Source organism: Ostrea edulis, chromosome 1 (genome assembly GCF_947568905.1).
Source record: "Ostrea edulis chromosome 1, xbOstEdul1.1, whole genome shotgun sequence".
In the NCBI taxonomy this organism is placed as follows: Eukaryota; Metazoa; Mollusca; class Bivalvia; order Ostreida; family Ostreidae; genus Ostrea; species Ostrea edulis.
This window is the reverse complement of record NC_079164.1, coordinates 19056174-19078239: the sequence shown is the minus strand read 5'-3', so window position 1 is coordinate 19078239 and position 22066 is coordinate 19056174. Positions and strand designations below refer to the sequence as shown.

Sequence of the window (22066 nt, the reverse complement as noted above, 5' to 3'; positions counted from 1 at the left end):
TGAGAAGAAGATGAAAATGTGAAAAATTTAAAACGACGACGACGCCGACAGACAATGGACAAATTTTGATCAGAAAAGCTCACTTGAGCCTTCGGCTCAGGTGAGCTAAAACACATCCAGGATATCCTCAATGTACCCATTAATATATCACATATTACTCGTGAAAAACGGTTATAACTCACTGGCATTATGATAAAGCGAATCACTTTCAAGAAACATTTTATGACCCATTTGAAGAGCACTGACCTCTCTTTAGACACATATGAATAACCAGAAACCTCTATGTACCCATTGGCTTCTGGCTCACAGCTTACAGAAGCAATGGGTCACAGCTTACAAAACCAATGACTCACATCGCACAAAACCAATGGCTCACAACTTACAGAACCTGTAACTGGCATCGCACAGAACCAATTTAAAATGACCATTCGTGAAGTCACTAACATGTGACACGTGATTTACAGATTCTAATTCAAACTGACTTCCCAATCATACAAGTAGACATCTCCGAAGACTGCGCCCTGTCATGGAATGAAGCTAGGGGTATGTGGCCGACAAAATTTGTACGGCTGATAAAAAAAATTCTCTAAGTTTTTTATTTCTCGTTTTGCTATTCCAATCCTGGTTTTTTAACCGTATTTAACCAAAAATATGAAAATCGGTTGCAATTTTAGCAGTTTTAAAACAGACACTCAAACTATAAAACATATTCTTTGATTACTTTAACCTGACAGGGCCTTTGGATTTCATCTGGGCGATTTCACTCATTTTCCGGTTATAATAGTCCAACACAAGTTATTAAAAAAAGAACTATAGGTTTCTATAAGGAATTTATTGCGGTACACAATAAAAATAGTAATTGATATGAAATTAATAGGAGGAAAAAAGAGTTTTAAAATATGATAGTTATTTCTTACTACTAACGATTCCTAACTATACGCGAGGAATTCATCATCGCGTAATTTTGCTATAAATAAGCCCATTTATTTTCATCGAGTGACTAACGGAACTAATACATGTATATATATTTTATATCTGACCAAATACATGTATATATATTTTATATCTGACAAGGGTAACACCCGAGAAATCTAAATGATTTATCCAGAAAACCCTCCATCGAGTCATTGAAATTGAACACGCGACTTACAGACTCTTAATTCCCCCAAAGCCATCGTATCATTGGCACACAACACGTGACTTACAGAATCAAATCCAGAAAACCCTCCATGGAGCTGGTTCTGCCCTTCGTTTGCCGACACATTGTAGTCCACGCCGTTTATGGTAAAACGTGCCCCTTTTAACCTTTCGGTAATACGGCCAAGAGCCGCTCCGATGTAGGAATGTCTATCTTCATATTCTATAGAGGGGTATAATAATGTGTTTTAGAATTATGTATGTTGTAAAACTTAAACAATCTTCATCAATATATAGACAAAACCAACAAATTCAGATGAACATCGATCAAGGCATGTCATTTTCCAGGAATCAAACATTATCATTGGGTTACCTGCTGCTGTGTCAAATCCCAGACTAATATCAACAATCTTTCCGTTTTTGTCCGGCATTAAAATATCAGTTATAGTAGCTCCATAACTGATGATTCTGACGGTGACGTTGTTCTTGTTGGTAAAAGTAAATCTGTAATGGACAATATTACATTTCATGTGAATGCAGATGGTCATTCTCATGGTTTTTATTGCAGTTTTATTATCAAACAGTATCAAGATTCAGATAGTAACATACATACACTGTTTCAATTAAGATTCATCAATATATTCATTGAATTATACATCAAATTCAATTCGCTGTTCTTTTTTTTTTCTTCTTATTCAGACAGTTTTAATTCAATTTGCACTATCACAAAAGCATTCATCGATGTCAGCATTGTAAAACCGACAGAAACAACTAGATATATCATTTATCTTGCATAAATTGAACAAATGTACTGTTTGGGGAAATCTGAAAATAGAGGTAATTCTTTGTTTGATGTGGATGTATAAAATTGATGCAGACTCCAATAGAAAATCGAAAATATACGAGTACTGTATTACGAAAGATCTGAGGAGAGATGTCCGTAATCTTAAAAAGCCAAAATAATTCCAGATCTCGATTTACTTACCCGTTCCCATGATTTACCGAATCATTATCACGGAATACTAATTATACGTTCCTACGGATTGCCAAATACTTATCATGGAGTACCTATACGTTCCCATGGATTAACAAATCGTTCCCTCGAATTGTCAAATCGTTATCATGGATCATCAATACGTTCTCTTGGATTTTTTGCTTTTTGGTAATTCGTGGGAATAATTTCATTGGTCATCCTCGGGACCGGACTGGTAATCCGAGAAAACGATTTATAATCTGTGGTAACGGATTGGTAATCCATGATAACGATGCGGTATATTGTGAAAGCGATTTGGTAATCTATAGAAACGGATTGGTAATCCGTAGAAACGGAGTAGTCATTCTTTGGAAAGGATTGTGTAAATAGATATCTCGAATTACTTTGAGTTTAGTACCTTAGTACTATGTACGTTACAAGACTCTCACATCTTACAATGCTCTCCAGGGCTCTCTGGTCGTCCTGTACAGAGAAGTTAGAGCCTCCTTAAATCTGCATTTAATGATCTAAGTTTTCTGTGAACTTTGTATCAAATATTAAGTCTTTTTGGTGTAACGAAACTTGTTGACTGAATTTCCTCTTTAAGATATTTTCGAGAGACAACAATCCTTCTTCTAAAGATCTCATATCCTTAAAAGCTTATTTCATACTGCAACGTTTGTTGAAATTAATACGATCGGAAATTCAAGTGTTACATTTCAATTTAATAAATCGGAGACAAACATTCTAGATTTTGCTACATACACTTCAACATTTGTTGATGATGGTTTTTAATATACGAAGACTATTTCCATTTTCTTAAGCATCTCCTCTTTCCATTAAAGAAATATGTCTTCATCAAGCAATATGTAACTTATACGGTACCAAATTTGATGCACCAGATGCGCATTTCGACAAATAATGTCTCTTCAGTGATGCTTAAGCCGAAATATTGGAAATCCGAAATAACAATAAACTTGTAAGAACTTAAAAGAAAAACAGAGTGCCAAAGGCTGGGGTCAAATTCGTCTAAGGGTCAGAGCTATGCATGAGAGAGATAATCCTTAATTTTGAAATAAGTTTCTAACTTTTATCACAGCAATTAAATATACATCCGTATTTTCAAGCTAGTTACGAAGTACTTAGCTACTGGGCTGTAGAGACCCTCGGGGACTAACAGTCCACCAGCAGAGGCCTCGACCCAGGGGTCATAATGTAAAACTTATACGGTACCAATTTTGATGCACCATCTATCATCTATCATCGCTCTATATGCATAATGTCAAAGGTAACCTACAATTTTTTCAGTTAAATATTTCAGATGAAATAATTTCAATCTAATTAAAGACAACAGTTGATTAAAGAGATATGAATTATGTATCAACTTTAAGTTCTCGTTAGATTCTAAAATTAATCATCAGTACTCGTAGGACATTTTATGATATTTACATTTCCAGTGTGTCTGCCTTCGATATCTCCTCGTAAATGCGAGGAGTCGGAAGATATTTATTTTTTTTGTGCACGTCCCATTTGGGATTTTTTAAAAATTGGTTTTAAGTGAAGTGCCACAAATTTTGATCTATGTATGACGTTCAAAGCCGTAGTCGTGAGGGTTCTTTACCGTATCAACGCCTACCGTGACACGGGACCTCCATTTTCTAAGATCATAGCCAAAAGAACCGTGGTTTTCATAAGTAAGCACTGGCGCTTGGCGAAGGAATAGTCGCTAACGAAGTTAAATATCTAACGTTTGGCGAGGCGCCGGGATCGAGACTCAAACCAGAGGACGCCGGTCGCAAAGCAAAATTCACAGCCTCTAGGCTAACGCGACCTTCTCGTGTAAAATTATGGTGAGATAGATACAGAATCGTGTGCTGAAAAGCACAATTAAAATATGGTACAAATCAAGGCAGTGAATTGTGGAAGATTATGTTATGATGTTTTGATACTAATGCATCCAGATGAAAAGGAAAACCATTTATCACCCAGAACTCATGCATCAGAATCTAGGTTGCTTAACATTTGACCTTTTGACCCTAAGTTCTATTAAAAAAAAATCTTTTTTAATTCTATAGTGAGCTTGTGTGCGAAGTATGGTGATTTCAGGTATAAAGAGAAATTGCTTGACCTTTGATATTTCAACTCCGAAATTGAAAGGCATAATCCTCATTCCATTGCAATTAAGTGCACGAGTTTGGGTGATTTCAGGTGAAAAGTGAAATCAATCCTTTACGGACGGACAGACCTACTGTACACCCTAGCCTGATTCCAGTTTTAACTCCGCCCAGCATTCGTTGCTGGGATGTAATGAGGGAAGTTGCTGACATATATTATGCAAAATCTTAAATCTAAAACATTGTTGAATAGAAGTGTTTATGAGTAACATGTTTTTAAACAGAGTTAATCGATCACTTGAAAACCAAATGGTTTGATCACAAATGCATGAATCTTGAGAAACTCCATGTACTGACAAACCTTTTAACTTGTCTGCCATCTTTGATGTTACCAAATGGTTCTTCTGTTGGAATTACAGGAACTCCTAAATGAAGTAAATATTTATATCACATGAGAAATCGTCCAAGTAGAATCCATATGTCTCATATCTCTTTCAAAACGATAAACCTGTGATTTACAGCAAATTTTAATCACTCTGTCTTACAGCAGTATAAACTTGTTAGATTGTAGTTTCAAAGAGATAAGTTAACAGGTTCTCACTAGTACATGTGTATTTGCTTGTTTTAACTCTGCAATGAGTAAATTGACAGTTGATTTCACTATCTATAACACATCAGAAAAAAAAAAACCCGCATATATAGTTAGATTAGTCTTCAGTGTAAATGTATCGTATCTCACTTCTTTTGACAGGGAGATTAAGTCCCAGATCGTTAGCTACATTTTGATACGTGATCTATTTGATAAACTTTAGGAAATCATTTGACAAAGAGGTAACACATACGAAGAATATATTGGAGAAATATAGATATCTTGCCACTGGTGGTTATCAATTATTACAATACACGTATATGGTTATAGTAAAGCAGTAATTTTCAAATTTTAAAAAAGCCTGTAATTTTCAAACGACCAATTTGTTGTTTCCTGTGGTCGGTTTGTGTTAAGTTTAATATATCATTTGCTATTTCTACTCGGTCTAGTACAGGACTTCAGTTATAATGTGTACGGTAGTTCAAAAGAAAACGAGAAACATTTCTTATGGTTACAGTTCTAATAGGAAACTATTTGTCGATGACTTCACTTTGATCAATGACGGGTTTGCTGCAACAAATCACTAGGAGTGTGACATTTTTGTGCATCTGTAGATATAAAAAGTACTTTGAATAGACGTTTGGAAGAAATCAAACTAGGACTAATCGAATAATGACTAATGCAGATTCAAATGTCTTATTTTAAAATTAAAATTTAAAGTCTTGAGGTTGGAAAGACTAGTTGTTTACACAGTGCAATTAAGCCATGCCCTTCACCGCTTCATGTTTTAATACAATCCTGATTGATGGAAATGAGGACTATGATAGTCTCTCTCTCTCTTTCTCTTTGTGTGTGTGTATGTATGTATGTGTAAATTCCCCTCGTTTCAAAACGCTAAAGCTGTACTGCACTTTGAACACATATTCACTTTATAAACAAACCTTGTTCCAGAGCCGAAGTTTTTCCAACGTTATCATCTTCTTTACCTACTGAATAAGTAAAACAGATCAACTCGTGCTAACGTAGCTCATCCACAGTATCCTTCTTTCGTCATTCTCATTAGATAGAGCGTATAGAATTCATGCACTGACATTCTTATTAGATTTATCATACAATTAACGGAATGCATGATGTTATCACCGGGTACCATTTCTAAAGTTTATCAATTTGAACTCGGAAGGTTATGCAACAAAAACCTGTCTTATTTAATTTGCGTTCAATTCACAAACATTGTGAGAGGGAGTCACAATACACTATATTATATTATGATTTAAAAAATTGTAAAATTTATATAATTATGATAAAAAAAAATGTAATATATATATATATATATATATATATATATATATATATATATATATATTCTATCAGACAGTGTATAAAACACACAAGTTGAAGACGAAAATTTTATGAGTTCTTCAAGATTTATTCCCATGAAGATACTTTCTCTATGTATGTGTACGGGCAGACTTACCTGATAGGTGAACGGTCACACCAATTACAACAGCAGCAATTCCAACAACGGCCACCAGAATGCCTACCACAATGGGAAGGCGCTTACTTCTGTTTGCTGGAGTTGAATCTGTTGGTGAAAACCAAAAGACCCATCTTATATATCTTAGCATTTAAAATGGCACTTAAGATTAACTGAAAATTGACAAAATGTCTTCTGTCATGCAAATGGACGTGTCTTTCAATTTTATCTAATGGCAACAACTTGCATTTGCTCTATCATTTTGCATGAGATTTGGTATGAATATTTGGTATGGGAAAATATAGTGTCAGATGACTTTCAAAGTCATTAACATGGATGTTAAGATTATACCGGTGTGTACTAAACAAGATAGGGACATATCTGTGTCAGCGTTCTTTATGTGTGCAATAAACAATATTTTTCTAAAAAAAAGAAAGAAAGAATTCAAGCCAGCTTATCTGGAAAATTCAAAAGAAATTTTCTCCAGGAGTTATATTTTTCAATCACACTTTTTCATGTTGTAGTGAAGTTGGTTATTTTATTTTGCGAATGTGTGGTCTAGTTCTTTAACGTGTAACATTGTTTTAGTTATAGCAATAACGATATGTTTATTTCAAAACGAGAACGTTTACCACGGAGCAAGGAGTGCACGAGGTTCAGTAACGGGTGTTCGAGAAGTATGGCATGGTGCGGTGTTTCAGACCCAGATTTAGAACCTTGTTATTGTTATATTCACACTAACATTACTTTTCAGCATTTTAATTTGACTAAGTATAAGTCTGTTCGTAACAAACTTCAATTTATCAGATTCATCAAAGTTAAGGATTTGGTCGCATGGAATGATTTCGATGTGTGGCGAAATGTTCAGGCAGATCAGGGTTTCACAACTGTCCTTATACAATGGTAACAAGTTCCCCTCGTAATCTCTGACCTAGGTATTCTGACTATAATTGAAAAGTTTTACATTTTATTAAATTGCTGGTTGAAATTTGCCATGCTGGTTACAGTTCTTGTTATCCTTTACCTACATAGTTCTTCAAGTTTCTAAGTTGTTTTTTAACTACAGAACAATTACCATGTTGATCCCATTATCTGCTATGAGCTCGTCTACTTTATCCAAGTACTACATGCATTTCCGTGTTTTAACGACATCATCTCACAGTACATCTTTCTCTCTCACTCCTCGTGTATTACTGAATGTGATATTTAGTTCTGTATGGATGTTAACGACTTCATCTCACAGTACACCCTTCTCTCTCACTCATCGTGTATTATTGAATGTGATATTTAGTTCTGTATGGATGTTAACGACTTCATCTCACAGTACATCTTTCTCTCTCACTCCTCGTGTATTATTGAATGTGATATTTAGTTCTGTACGGATGTTAACGACATCATATCACAGTATATCCTTCTTTCTCTCTCTCTCTCTCTCTCTCTCTCTCTCTCTCTTGTATTATTGAATGTGGTCTTTAGTTCTGTATGGATGTTATCCTCTATTTCCTCTTTGAATTCAGCTAAATGCAATGTCTTTGATAGAATCCCAGTGGCGTAGATACATTATAGCATCGAAGCACGTGCTTACAAATATTTTTTGCAATATTCTTTAAACAGATTGTTATTTTTCATAGCAACTCTCGACAACGCTTTGTGTTCGTACCGGAACCGGAACTTTCCCTGAAGCGTCCCGAGCTTGTTCCTATACATTGTAAGAAATAAATTAAGCGCAAAGTATAATAAATTGATCTTGACTTTGACCTTGCAAAAACACCTTTGCATCAGATGGAAACCGTAAAATACAACATTTATTCCCTTATTAGACAGTTGTCAGATAAGAAAATTGAATGAAAAGAAATACTGCATCTAGTAATCAAACACATGGTCCTAAGTCCCACTTTCACTGTAGTGTCAGTAGTGGTCGCTTAATATGTAGTGATTGAGTCTTTAGTTGCTCTTGGAATTTTCTTTTTTTCTTCTTCTTTTTTTTTGTATTTGCTTCTTTTGGTGTCCGTTGGTATGTGGGTTTTTATTAAATTTCTTTGAAAATCTTTGTTCCTATATATCTTATTTTGTGTTGACAACAGGGGAAAAAAGAAAACTGAAATCGGCAAAGCTGACTGTGATCCTATATCTTATAGAGCTCGTTTTGTACAATTACAGTATCATAACTATTACCAGAAATATATCCTCAGCTTCAGGGGGGGGGGGGGCTGCCCCAGACCCCCTGTTTACATTTATTTAATCCCTAGCTACGCCACTGAATTTATCTGTGAGAGTCTCTTGTGTATATGCTAATGCTCACTTTAAATATGCTATCAGTTTTTCCCTTACTGAGGACAGGCGTATTTTGCTGATGTACAGGCTTGCTTGGCACCTTTTGATGTTTTCTCTCTCCTAACACCATTTACACAGACAACAATGCTGGTCTTCTCTAGTTTGGAATATTTCTTTTCATTGTCTGTTTAGTGATGTTCTTCATACATGTACGTGGTCGTCCAGCATTAAGGTAGCTTATTGCATTTAAAGTTTATTTAATGGCTCGTTTGAGCACCTCGTATGACGCATGATTTCACCATCGAGAAAGTAATACAACCTCTCAATCATTTTGTATGATTTTTTTCCCGGAATGATAAAAAAAGGTGTTTTGTTTGCAAATAAGAGATTCTAGAGTCCAATTTGTTTTTAAATCCTTTTTTTATCATTCGGGAAAAAAATTCACACACAAAAAAATTATACAAAAAATTGAGAACTTGTATCACTCTTTCCATGGTGAAACCATGCTTCATAAGAGGCGTGTTAACGAATCATTGAATAAAATTTTGGTGTAATGAGCAACCCTAATGTCAAACATACCCTTATTGTTACTGGTTGTGCTTTTGTCATCCTACTCTTAACACACTTCACACCAATATTAATACTCAGCACTCGCGATTTTAAAAAGTAGAATAAAGTCCATTTTATATTTATTGGCAGAAGATGAAATCCCAACATATATAATGTTAGTACTGGTTTCTGTCTTCCGTCTTCACAAGGAAAACACCTCAACACACTTAACTCGCCTGATGCGTGATGTCCCTATTGGTTTTGAGAAAAATATTATGAAAGTATTTCCCTAAATGTTCTCGAGACTAAGCAACACGAATCATTAATAGAAGGAAGCTTTCATGCGCATGTTTTATTTCCTAGGACAGTTTTTCTTTAGAATCCCCTTTACCCAAATATATTTTGTAGTATGTTGGGTTGAAAATGGTAAACTGGTTATGGAGAAGAAGTCAAAATTTGAAAAGTTAACAGACGTCAAACGACAGACAGACAACGGACAAAACTTAATCAGGAATTTTCACTTCATTAAACTGAATTAGTGAATGGCACGTGGGGGTTCTTGTTTATCTCACCTGAAACATTTGCAACTTTAAGGCTAATGTGATCTCTTCTGATCAATATTTTTCTGTCTGGGTCGCCGTTTCAAAATCAACATTATTTCTCAACATTCACTGATCATTGGTCAACAATCGGATATAGAAATTATAAAACCCTCTGGACCAGAAAAGCCATGTAGGAAAAGTCTTTTGTAAATATTACAACACATTCCGTCTAACGGTTTCTCGGTCGCGGAAAATGATTTTCGGGAGTTGTACAAAGTGCAACTTCCGAGGTCTTATCGGGCACACCGCGCATTCATTGACGGACAAACGGATGGGAAACATATAGTTCCACCCCTCCTCACTGGTACAATTAGTCAAATGTCCAGATATATCCATAAAGTGTAAATCTTAGGTAATTCACATTACGACACCCACACTCCACCGAAGAGTATGACCAATCGGAACTCCTCGATGCCACCGTATTACATCCGAGATCTATGTCGAGTGCGCGAGACATTCGAGGAGTTTCGATTGGAGTATGACAAAGCCACAGTGAGAAGGAAGGCGGTAGAAGATCCCATTCGAGGATACGTTTTGTCAAATCAATATGTAAACATCTAGATTCTAGTTTAGTCCCATGAGCACTTGGCGGGGCAGGACCACCATGTGTGTGTGTGGGGGGGGGGGGGGGGGGGGTGGGGGGGTGTCATGCAGTAATACAAAAAAAAAATCATTTCAACGTTTTTGAAAATCACTAAGACAAAATGTTATCAGAAAGCAGTCTGATGTGAAGATCTAAGTGAATTCATGCCATGATCCCGGCAGGGTTTTAATTTTTACGCGTGTAGGCTAGTGATGTTGCCCATGGTCGTCATGTTATGATAAATAGGATTTTACAATGGCAATCTATTGAATCTAAATCTTCTTACTTACAGTGAATACAATCATGAAACATGACGCAAATAAATGTAGACCCCCCCCAACGAAATATCCCCAAAACAAACAGTACACGATCGTGAACCCCGTGCCTATCATGGTCAAAAGATAAAAATGGAAAGGATATAATGAATTCACTGAATATATTGATCTCCTCAAGTGCTCATTTATATTGTACGGAAACCGATAGGTGCAAGGGTATAGAATTAATATTTATTTAACTGGCGGCCGCCACTTAATCTATATATGGAGGGCTGCCAATTGCAAAAACAATGTAATTCGTATCACTGAGTGATTATTTTGGAAAGATTTAGAATAGTACGCAAACACACAGCATCGTTTTTCAAAGTGTATAGGGACAGTCGGAGGAGAATTGTCTTCTACAATTGTTGACAAGCAGAAAAGGAACCTAAAATGTATCTTTTGTCCAAACATCGTACTCCTAAATTGGAGGGAGGGGGCTCCGTTCATCCTTCAATTGATCAGTTCATTCATTATTATATTTTTACCAGTCATTACTACCACCAAAAGAGTGGGGTGGGGGCCAATCCACCAATTAATCTTATTCCACATGTGAAAATAATTTAGTTTGCATGTGAAAATAACAGAAATTGAACGATGTCAAAAAAAAATGGAGGGTCAGCCCCGTGGTTCTACGTATTTAACAGTACAATCGAAAAACAATATATATATATATATATATTGATCCATCATAAAAATAATCCTCATTGACATGTATAACCTTGAGAGTATTTGGTAGTTTTTCTCGACCACTCGACATATATATCACGTACATATTACTAAGCATTGGGGAGGGATTGCACCCCTTTCATTTTGAGAGAAAGATAGAGAAAGAGAGAGGAGTTGAATAACTGGTGACAGCCATATAAATGATTTAAATTGAGTGGCGGCCGCCATATAAATTAACTGGCGGCCGCCACTTAATTTATATGGCGGCCGCCAGTTAATTTATGTGGCGGCCGCCAGTTATTTTATATGGCGGCCGCCAGTTAAATTAACTGGCGGCCGCCAGATAATAAGTGGCGGCCGCCAGTTAAATTAAGTGGCGGCCGTCACATAAATTAAGTGGCGGCCGCCAGATAAATTAAATGGCGGCCGTCAGTTAAATTATGTGGCGGCCGCCAGATAATAAGTGGTGGCCGCCAGTTAAATAAATATAAATTCTATACCCTGGCACCTATCGGCTTCCAAAATATTGGCATTGATAAGGTTGGTAGAGGAAGCGTTGGAAGTGTAGAAACTACTTGTATTTAGATCATTAATACCAGATCAGAATAATATGTTATCAGGTATAATTCATATAGGGAGTCCCTGTCTTCATGAAATCACACAGCTGTCAATTCTTTAAAAAAAAATCACAAAAAGCTCCTGGTTACTGCAGACAATTCTAACACTGTACGAATTTGTAGACTGTTTACATTCCGAGATGTTATTTACGACAAACTGGTTATCAACACGGAAAGACAGTGACCCGTTGATAATCCACATTCATGCATGAACAGATTTTACTTCAATACAGAATATATATATATATATATATATATATATATATATATATATATCATATCATAGTGCATCACAACTAGGTACTGAAAATTTTCGCCCCAGATATCGCAAACAGGTGTTACGTTTTCATTGTAAACCGTTTTTTGTTTTGGTTTTTTTTTTAAATAGTTTTCACATTACATGAGAAGAAAGAGGAAAGTGTGAGAAACTTACCCACGTCTGACATCGTCAAATTAATCCAGTAGATCGACAAAAGTTGATGAAATTCTCAAGAGACCTTCTGTGAGAAAGAAAACACTTACACTTGTAATTTAAGTTGTGCGATAAAATAGAAGATTCTTTCAACAGAAAATACACATACTTGACCTACCTAGAGATTTACAAAACATTAGAAGAAGCCGTTTCGATGATCTATTCTGAAAACATTTCCACTGTAATTAGAAATCGACAGAATCCCTCCATCTGTAGCCTTATCTTTGAGGTCTGATTCATAAACATTTTGCATGATATTATATAACTGCATACGCCCATGTATATCTCCCCTCTATACGAAGTTCAGCGATGCGCGTTCAATGTTTGTAGGTGCTCGCAAAACTAAAATGAGGGCATGGTTCTATTCTTGACAGTCATGATTGTTTTTATTCAGTTGCACTTAGATGAATTTAATGGAACGCGAACGAATCTTCATTTAATTCTGTAGAAACCTGTATGCATTAATACTCGTTGTATCGTTGTGAATGTAGTAAACTGAGAAAATCATACAAAGATACATAATGTACATTTTCTTCTCGGAATAATCATCTCGTTCGGCGACAAAATCCCGTACATGAATTTGGGAAGATCGAAAATATACATAAGCACTGGTTGATTGTCATAAAAAGGGACCAAAGGCCTGGAAAGTCATGACAGCCTAGAGAATGAGTGCATCCAAATGACAATTGACTGGGCAGTGTATGATTAAAATTGATGGTTTGTAATTACAGCTTATAGATACTATTTTTTCATTCTTTTTATTTATGGAATTTAGCTTCAAGGTCATGCATATTACACATTGCATAGGTTTCAAGAGTTCATCGGAAAACATATAAAACTTCAGTATTGCAGTAAATGACTTCGCGTGTATTATCGATGCATCATTTCTATAGTATAAGATGAAGAACAGTTCAGTTTTGACAGACTTTGTCATAGCTTTACTTGAATATAAGTTCATATCAATATAGACAAACATTATATCAATGAATTACAAAACGGAGTAAAACCACGATCAATCAATATCAATGAAATAATTACGTGATATACATCGGTTTTTGGTTGACTTTTTATCGAAGTGAATATAGGAAAGGAGTATTTATCGGCGCATGCGTAATACGGGGGAGAAACCCCCCGAATACAGAGGATGTGGGGGAAAAAATGCTCAAAAGGATGCGAGGGTTATCCTTCTTTGTGAACATGTCGTAACTCGTAATGATTTGTATTGATAATGATAACGACATCGTGTTCATGCAAAGCAATATTACATGTGTAATTTTGTAATGATGAAAAAACTTACACAAACGCATGTTTCGTTTGTCTTTGTAATGTGTATACACGGTGTGACCATTGGACCGAGCGAAGCATGTTCAAGATGGTCATTGGCGTGTCCCATGTAATAATCTTAACTTTTAAGTAAGTAAAGTATAATTCATTCATAATATATATTATTTATATTATGAAATTCTCCTAGCCCTAAACGCCCAGTAACATCTGAATATTAAAGGGGGTACATGAGGATCCGTCTATCCATTTAACGCGATTGAGATTAAAACATGCCCCTGTCCCGGGTTTAAATCACAACTCCGATTACGTCAGCCTGCTTTTCTCTTAAGATTGATCGATCCTCATGTGATGTCATAGGTTTTTGCAAAAATCTTAATAAATTAAACTTTGCGCATGATAGAAATATATCTTTCTGAGGAATTTTATTCACTAGATATAATAAAAAATCTGGTAAACTATTAATACGGAAAAAGTTTACATTTTTCATAGATAATCAATTATTTATGATTAAAATAATTTTGTCAAGGGCAATAACTCCTATGCTGGAATTTCCTCTACTTGATATCTATTATACATTGGTTTACCTAGTATCCACAATTAATCTATACATATTTATGAATTATCAGGTTTTTTTTTAAAACTGTTGATATTTAAATTTTGTCGCTTCAACAAGTTTTTATCTATGTTTATTATTCTGTTTAACGAAAATATGTGATTTTCTGATGTTGATGTATACTTCTGTTTTTGTATGTCTGACATCTTTAAAAAGGTGGCAACATATATATTTTCTTTGGTTATTAATTATATTAAACTATATTGAGTGGAAATCAATACAGTTTTTCCACTTTTAACCATTAATATTGATAAGTCACATGAGGATGGAGCTACCTTAACTGGTCCCCTGTTGTGACAGCTCCCAAGACCAGTTAACGTAAACCCGGGACAGGGGACAGGTTGAAAATGGATTAAAAGTAAGTAAGTGTTGATTTCCTTGTGACAGTTTTGTGCGTTACTGTTAAATGTTTGAAAACAACTTGCCTATTGCGTAAATCCAGGCACATCTGAGTCGAAACGTCGGTCGAAGCATAAACCGCCACCGACTCCGGCATTTACACGTTTTCCAGAATCAAAACATGAATGCTTGCGAAGAGAAGTCGATGAAGGCTATGCCTCTCGACTTCTCTAAAGAGAATAGTGCGTTCATTAAAACGGCAGCTCTTGTCAACAGTTGATGCTGCTGAGGAAAAATAAGTCGTGTAACGTCTACACGAAGAACATTATTAAAATATGAGGAAGTAAGTAGCGTATAATTGATGTGAAATTTTAATTGACAGGTCTGAAATCTTCCATACTAGTCTGAATTTCGCTGCTGTCATAGGCGAGAAACGACTCCGTGACCTGGACCGGTAAATGTCCTAGTAAAAATAAACAAGTGAAATCGAGAGAACGATGACGTATATCTTTGTTATTTTAAGAACCAGTGACTTGAAATTTGGCATGCAAGTAGTTAAAACATTAATCTATGCAAGGAAAACGACAAACTACGCATAACTTACCTAGTTTAAGATTTTTTAGGCATTTGAAACGAGTGGTTAGTTTTATATCTGTGTCAGAGTTAGACCCCTTTCTATATTTATGGTATCACAGAGTTCGGGCCCAAAACGGACTTAGCCCCTGTGCCTTTAGAGCCTTGCTTCGCTCGGTATCATTATTAGTGCTGTGGTCATTTCTCAAAAGAGTCTTAAAAGGGGGAGTAACCTCAACCTAGGGTGGAACAAAATACAATCTATATGAATAAATGCAGAATTTTGTCTAGATTATGCAGCCTGATCCAGTAGATTGTATCATGCCTTTTATATGCAAATACTGTGTACGGTTTTTTAATAATGAAAGAAACATGTTCTAAAATTGTCAGAAACGTCTTCATTTTCCGTTCCGTGTACCCTTATTCCTTGCGTCTGACCGTCCCATTCATGAAAGAAGTTGCATATTCTATATAGCAAAAGTTTTCTCATTTGTCGAATGGTACAGAGTATGCTTGTGTAGCATAAACTATTAGGCTGTAAAACAGGAAAATGCTATCCCCCTCCCCAAATTTGAGGAACCCCGTAAATTTTCTAGACTTGCATAAAATGGCAGAAAGGTTATTCTATGGCAATTATATCGAAGCTAAAGTGGTTAAGTATGATGTGCACAACTAACAAAAATGTGCAGATTAGAACATGAGTTTACATATACATTATGTAATACTTGCTGGGTTATATATAAATAACATGGTACCACGTGGCACTGTAAAAGCAAATATTTTAAATCAAGATTTTACAGTTTAGCTGGTCTGACTTTGCATGTTTGTGGATTTTTATTAATGCATTCATATTGGGACACAGAGGCGAGACTGGAAGTCAGACCAGCTATATAACGAAGCCTGTAGATAAGACCAAAGATAATTGACTCAATGGTCTTCTTTCGCCGATTGCTGGTGCGAGAAGTCTACCTTGCATTGAAGACGTACTCAGACATGAGCTGTCGGCAATACATCCCTTGCTCTTCTATTATGAAGGAAATGTGGAAAAAAAACACCTACGAAGTCAGGCCTAGCAAAGAAGCTAGAGGCATCAGTATATTGCAACACTGGACAATTCCGTGAAAGAGTATCATCAGCATGCATACTGAATGAAACATCATTGATACACGGAATTAAGGACACTATTTGTCACTAGGTCAAATGAATAACCGATAATAAATTCTGTGTATTAGTCCCAAATGTTGTTTACACCAAAAGGAGTACCAACTTTGTGCTCGGGCATGTATAATAAAGGTGGTTTTCATTAAATATAATGTACAACATGCAAAATTCTTCGTCTGCTCCGCCATGCTTGTTATCGCGAGATCTCGTAGGTGAATCTAATGATAAACCTAAACATTGACAATCAGCGCGAAAATGTAGTTACTCGAGCCACTTCGACAAAGAAAGGAAAATCATATTGTTGCAGAAAGAATTTATACTCTGCTGTTCGGTTTTTAATTTGATATTAAATTCAAACCTTTTCAATACCGACGAAATAGGTTTCGCCTCCATACTTGTCCATTGATGTAAATACTACCTTATATGGCATATGCAAATGACCTGACAACTGGAAGTTGAAACTTCAGTACATCAAACATGGCGCACAAATATGAATCGAGAAATTGGAATTTATCGAAATTGTTGAAAACGGTAGAATAGAGCCTCACAAATCTTAAGTTGCAGGTTGTAAATTTATATATTGACTAAGAAACATAGAATATCATTTTATTTATGTAAAGAAAGTCAAGAAATTTTTAGAATGAGCGCAGATGTTGCGGGAGTGAATCACCGCATTTGCACCATTACGGAGATTCTAAGGAGTTGTAGCCCTCTCCCTAAAAAAACAAAAAAATCAGAGAGGGCTACATTATTGCAGCTAGGTCAAATGCTGTCTGACGTGTTTCATACCGACTGTTAGACCGTTCGTGGCACACTGATTTTTTTAAGAATATAATTCTTTATTTTCTTCTATTCTGTAATATTAACACAAGTGGCATATGCATCAATCTTCAATTTACAGAAAAAACGTTTTATGAGAGAGAGAGAGAGAGAGAGAGATAGAGAGAGAGGGGGAGAGAGAGATAATAAATATATCAAAAGGCTCTTTCAATTGAATAAAAGGTTCCATCCATTCCAGGTTGTGTCAAATTTTGTTTTTTCACCATTTTTATAGAAGACGTATATCAAGGTTTCATAGTTCTTTTTCAAATGAGGTATCGCTACTACTATCTTTTCTGTACACCTCATTGTATATATGTAGTATTTTAACCACAGAAAATGTGTGTTTTGAATATATTTGTTTGAATTAAGAAATCCCAGCAAAATTTTTTTTTTTGGTAATAGATAACTGTAGATTTGTATTTTCTTCAACATATGTTCCAAAGTATCTAAAAAGGATTGAACATTTACACATTCCCAGAAGAGGTGTTCCAATGTTTCTTCTTCCAATTTACAAAATGTACAGCTTTTTCTATCCTTCCTCTTAATTTTATGCAGGAAAGTGTTTGTAGCCAAAATTCTATGTATAAGTCTATATTGGAACCATTGAAATTTTGAATTTTTTGTTAACTTAAATGGTAACTTATAAATTGTTCTCCATTCACTTTCTTCAAGTCCAAATAGAGTGTTCCATTTTGTTTTACAGATTGGTTCAGTATCGTTTAAGTTCAATATATCATAAATATGTTTGATTTCTTACAACATGACAATTTATAGATATTAGGTAAAATCTTGGGATTTTGTACCTTAAATATAGCCCTTTCATTATTTTTGTTTTCATCCATGTTTTACTGCCTATACTATACCCATAAATTCTATATAATAATAATATGTACACAAGGATAAATGGATGAAAATTTTTCCTATGTATAAAAAGTACCATCTTCATGTATGATATCATTTACATATTGTATGTTATATTCAAACAGATTTTTATTGAAATATGTTCTTTACCTATCATAATGTTTGGATTAAAAAAAAAAGTGGTACATCACCTTTTGCCTTTTCTATAAGAAGGCTGTCTTTCTGAACTAAGTCTATCCAAGCATTAAAGACGTTTACCTGATCAGGATATGGGGCTCACGGCGGGTGTGACCGGTCAACAGGGGATGCTTACTCCTCCTAGGCACCTGATCCCACCTCTGGTGTGTCCAGGGGTCCGTGTTTGCCCAACTATTTATTTTGTATTGCTTGTAGGAGTTATGAGATTGATCACTGTTCGTTATCTTCACCTTGCATCTATCCAAAAGACATTTTTGAGTGTTTTTTTAATGTCATGTATATAATCTATTCCACATGTAGTTAATTTTGTCAAATCAAGCTAGGGAATGAAGAGTTCAAAGCCTTTATCTGTAAAGATTAATTGTCTCATCCAAAAAAAAAATTAAAGATGCAATAAAGGCTTTTATATTAATCATTCGTAAACCACCATTTTCAAATGTTTTTGTAATGATATTTTTCTTAATGCGGTGCCTAGGACTATTCCATACAAAGGAGTAAAAGAGTTTTTCTAATTCTTTACAAAAAGCATCAGACGGATTAGGAATAGACATCAGAATATGATTTAGAAGAGGTAGCACCAAAGTTTTAAGTACAGTTACCCTTCCTATTGGCGTTAGATATCTTTTGCTCCACTGGCTGATAATTGCCTTCATCTGTATCAGCTTTGGTTCATAATTCAATTTGGAATATTTTGCAAGTCTACATAAAGTGAATACCGAGTAAAGTAAATCACTATTACCCCAAAAAATTTAGAGTTGAATATATAATTTCTTGACTAAATCTCTCTTAGTACCTATCCAGACTGCATGAGTTTTGAAGCAGTTAATACACATGTACATAAACCTGATAGTTCAGAAAACTTGTTCAGTGTCCTTACAGTTTCTAGGAGAGATTCTCTACTACCGTCAAGTATAATTGATGTATCATCTGCCAACTGAGATATTTTTTCCAGTATTTCTAACAGTGATTCCTTTAATATTGCTGTTTTTTCTTATCATAATTGCTAAAATTTCAGCACAAAATAGAAAAATATATGGTGACAAAGGATCACCTTGTTTACAACCACGTTGTATATTGAAAGATTCTGAGACATGACCTCCTTGTATAACTGCGGATGTAATATTGCGATAAAATATTTTAATCCATTCTTTAATGGAAGGCCCAAAATTAAAATAGTGTAAAGTACTTTGAATAAAATCCCATGATATCGTGTCAAAAGCTTTCTCAAAATCTAGAAGTAATAAAAGCCCAGGAATTTCTTCTTCTTCAGTAAACTGCATAATGTCATATATCAACCGTGTATTTTCACCAATATATCTATTGCTAATGAAACCAGTTTGGTTTGTATTTATAAGTTTACTAATATGTGTTTTTAATCTATTGGCGATAGAACCTGAAGCTATTTTATATACTGTGTTTAGCAATGTTATTGGACGCCAGTTTTTAAGGTACTGTCTTAGTTTTTCACCATTTGGAAGCAAAGTTATGATACCATGCCTCTGTGTAATAGATAAAAGTTTATTTTCATAAGCATAGTTAAGCGACCTCACTACAAAGTTTCCAATTTGTTTCCAAAATATTTTTTTAAAAAAACAGTTTAGAAACCATCAGAACCTGGCGATTTGTTAGATTTCATGTTTCTAAGAGATTTAGAGATTTCTTGTAATGTTAATTTGCCTTCTAATTCTAATGACTCTGTGTGTGTTAATTTTGGAATATCATTAAAATCTAACATCTCATCTAAATCTTCAATGTTTTTATTATCGTCAGGATTAGCGTATATATTTTCATAAAAAGACTTTGTTTCTTTCAAAATTTTATGTTGTTCTACTATTATATTCCCATCATCAATTTCTAGTTTGGGGATTATTTTACTTGTAGAATTTCTAGATTCTAGAGAACAAATTGTTGAGGCCCTATGCCCCTTCAGGGGCCAAGAGGAATAAATCAAGTAAGTCAAGAAAACAAAAATAATGTGTGGGTTTCTCCCCCTCTTCTAAACATTTAGCTCTACTTCTTATGCACTGCCCTTGTAATTTATGTTTTCTTAAATTTTCTAAATTTTGTTTTTTGATTTCTAAATTGGCCAAATTTCCTTCAGATGCATGTTCCTCCAGGGTTTTTAGGATTTTTATTTCTTTGATTAAGGTTTTTTCCTCTGTAGATTTTTGTCTTCAAAAATGTTGAATATGATATGCTTTTCCCTCTAATCTCCATCAGTAAAGTTTCCAAGAATAACTGATCACTTATTGTGAAAAAAATATCTTTATCTGGAATGTTGTCTATGAACTCAATATTGTAGATTGGTACAGCATACTGTTTCCGCACTTTCTGTATAACATCATTTATACAATCCACATAACCTTTATCACCCAAAAGAGAATTATTAAATTTCCAATAGCCTCTTCCTTTCCGAAAATCATTGAAAGAAATTGACAACAATATCATGGAATGGTTAGATCTGTAACTTGGTTCGATTGAACATTTACTTAAACTAGGAAGCAATGTCTCTACTAAAGAAAAAACTCTAATCTACTTTGCTTAAATGGTCTTTTCTTACGCCAAGAATAACGTCTTATTGTTTCATGTAATTGACTAAATGGATCAATATAGCCATTACATTCCATTAGACATTAGTTCTAAAACTTTGCTCCTACATGTAGCTTTGGGAATAGTGTTTAAGACAATGTTGAAATCACCACACCATATAATATTATAACAATTAAGCTCTTCAATGCAGGCTTGAATATTTTCAAAGAAATCAGGTGTGTCTGAATTTGGACCGTATATACAGAGTATAACCTCATGGTTTTCTATAAGTGCTTTAAGAATATGAAAATTCCCAGTACTGTCTCCCTTTTCCTTGATGACCTTCAAATCAAAATTATTATTTATCAGGATAGCAACCCCTCTTGAATTTGTTGTGAAGGAGCTGAAATAACATTGAAATCCCCATTGGTTTCTTACCTCTTTTTCTGAATCTATTGAGCAATGAGTATCCTGTAGACAATAAATATTATAATTCAAATTTTTAAGATAATTTAAGACATCTCTGCGTTTAGCAATATCTCCCAAACCTTGACAATTAACTGATAAAATGTTTATAGTCATTAGAATATGATGAAATGATAGTATAGCGACACGATCTGGAATGGATGATCCTACATGTATTTAAACTAGTTGAAACTTTTTGTAAACATGCCAACTCAATGTAGTCAATATATAGACATAAAGAAAAGAAAGGAATAAAGGTCATAGAGAGAGAGAAGAGCACAAGAAGAACAAGAAGAAATGTAAAATACATATCTTATATCCTAGTAGCGGCTTGAGATTCTATTGACAAAAAAAAAAAATAATAAACTGTTCACGTGTAAGCGTCATAACCGGATATTCTGACTACAGTTATAGTCACCAAATCTTCACGTTGAAGTATTTTCCCCCGGAATATTGTCGTACTAGAGATTGTCAATTTTTTCACTAATCTCATCAAATATGTCAAACTTCACTTTTCTGTCTGCAACGAGCCCATACAAATGGCCATTAAAATACCAGGCTGATTTAATTTTGGGATTTTTCAGAAGGTTGTTGATCAGCTCACCGTTGTGTTGAGTAATGTCGTCACTCAGACGTGTAGTGCCATTTGACTTCCTTTTCATATCCGATCGATGTTTCATTATTTTTGCTTTTATTGTATTGTTTTTCATTTTCATTAGAATAGGACGTTGGCAGCCCTTCCTAGCCGGGATTCTATGAATAGCGAGTATATCTTCGTTTGGTATGTCCACTCCTGTGTTTTTCTTTATCAAAGACTGTGTAAGAGTTTTCACATCTTCTCCCGGCATTTCCTT

At 34.9% G+C, this 22066-nt stretch overlaps 1 protein-coding gene across 6 annotated transcripts in view; it reads right to left on the bottom strand.

Annotated features, from left to right (window-relative positions):
• The window catches only part of LOC125663553 (galactose mutarotase-like), a 28057-nt gene extending 6488 nt beyond the window's left edge, over positions 1 to 21569 (bottom strand). Inside the window, exons 1-7 of one of the 6 annotated variants that reach the window (XM_056152969.1) lie at positions 18279 to 21569; positions 12329 to 12395; positions 6288 to 6395; positions 5755 to 5802; positions 4586 to 4649; positions 1511 to 1641; positions 1206 to 1360 (exon numbers count right to left, since the gene is read on the bottom strand). In XM_056152969.1, the coding sequence (XP_056008944.1) occupies positions 1206 to 1360; positions 1511 to 1641; positions 4586 to 4649; positions 5755 to 5802; positions 6288 to 6395; positions 12329 to 12341 (519 nt within the window). In that variant the 5' untranslated portion in view covers positions 12342 to 12395; positions 18279 to 21569. Of the gene's footprint in view, positions 1 to 1205; positions 1361 to 1510; positions 1642 to 4585; positions 4650 to 5754; positions 5803 to 6287; positions 6396 to 12328; positions 12396 to 12485; positions 15193 to 18278 lie in introns of those variants that run through there. The other 5 variants (XM_056152970.1, XM_056152972.1, XM_056152971.1 and 2 more) reach the window with 5 other exon arrangements.
• Between the last annotated feature and the right edge of the window lie 497 nt (positions 21570 to 22066).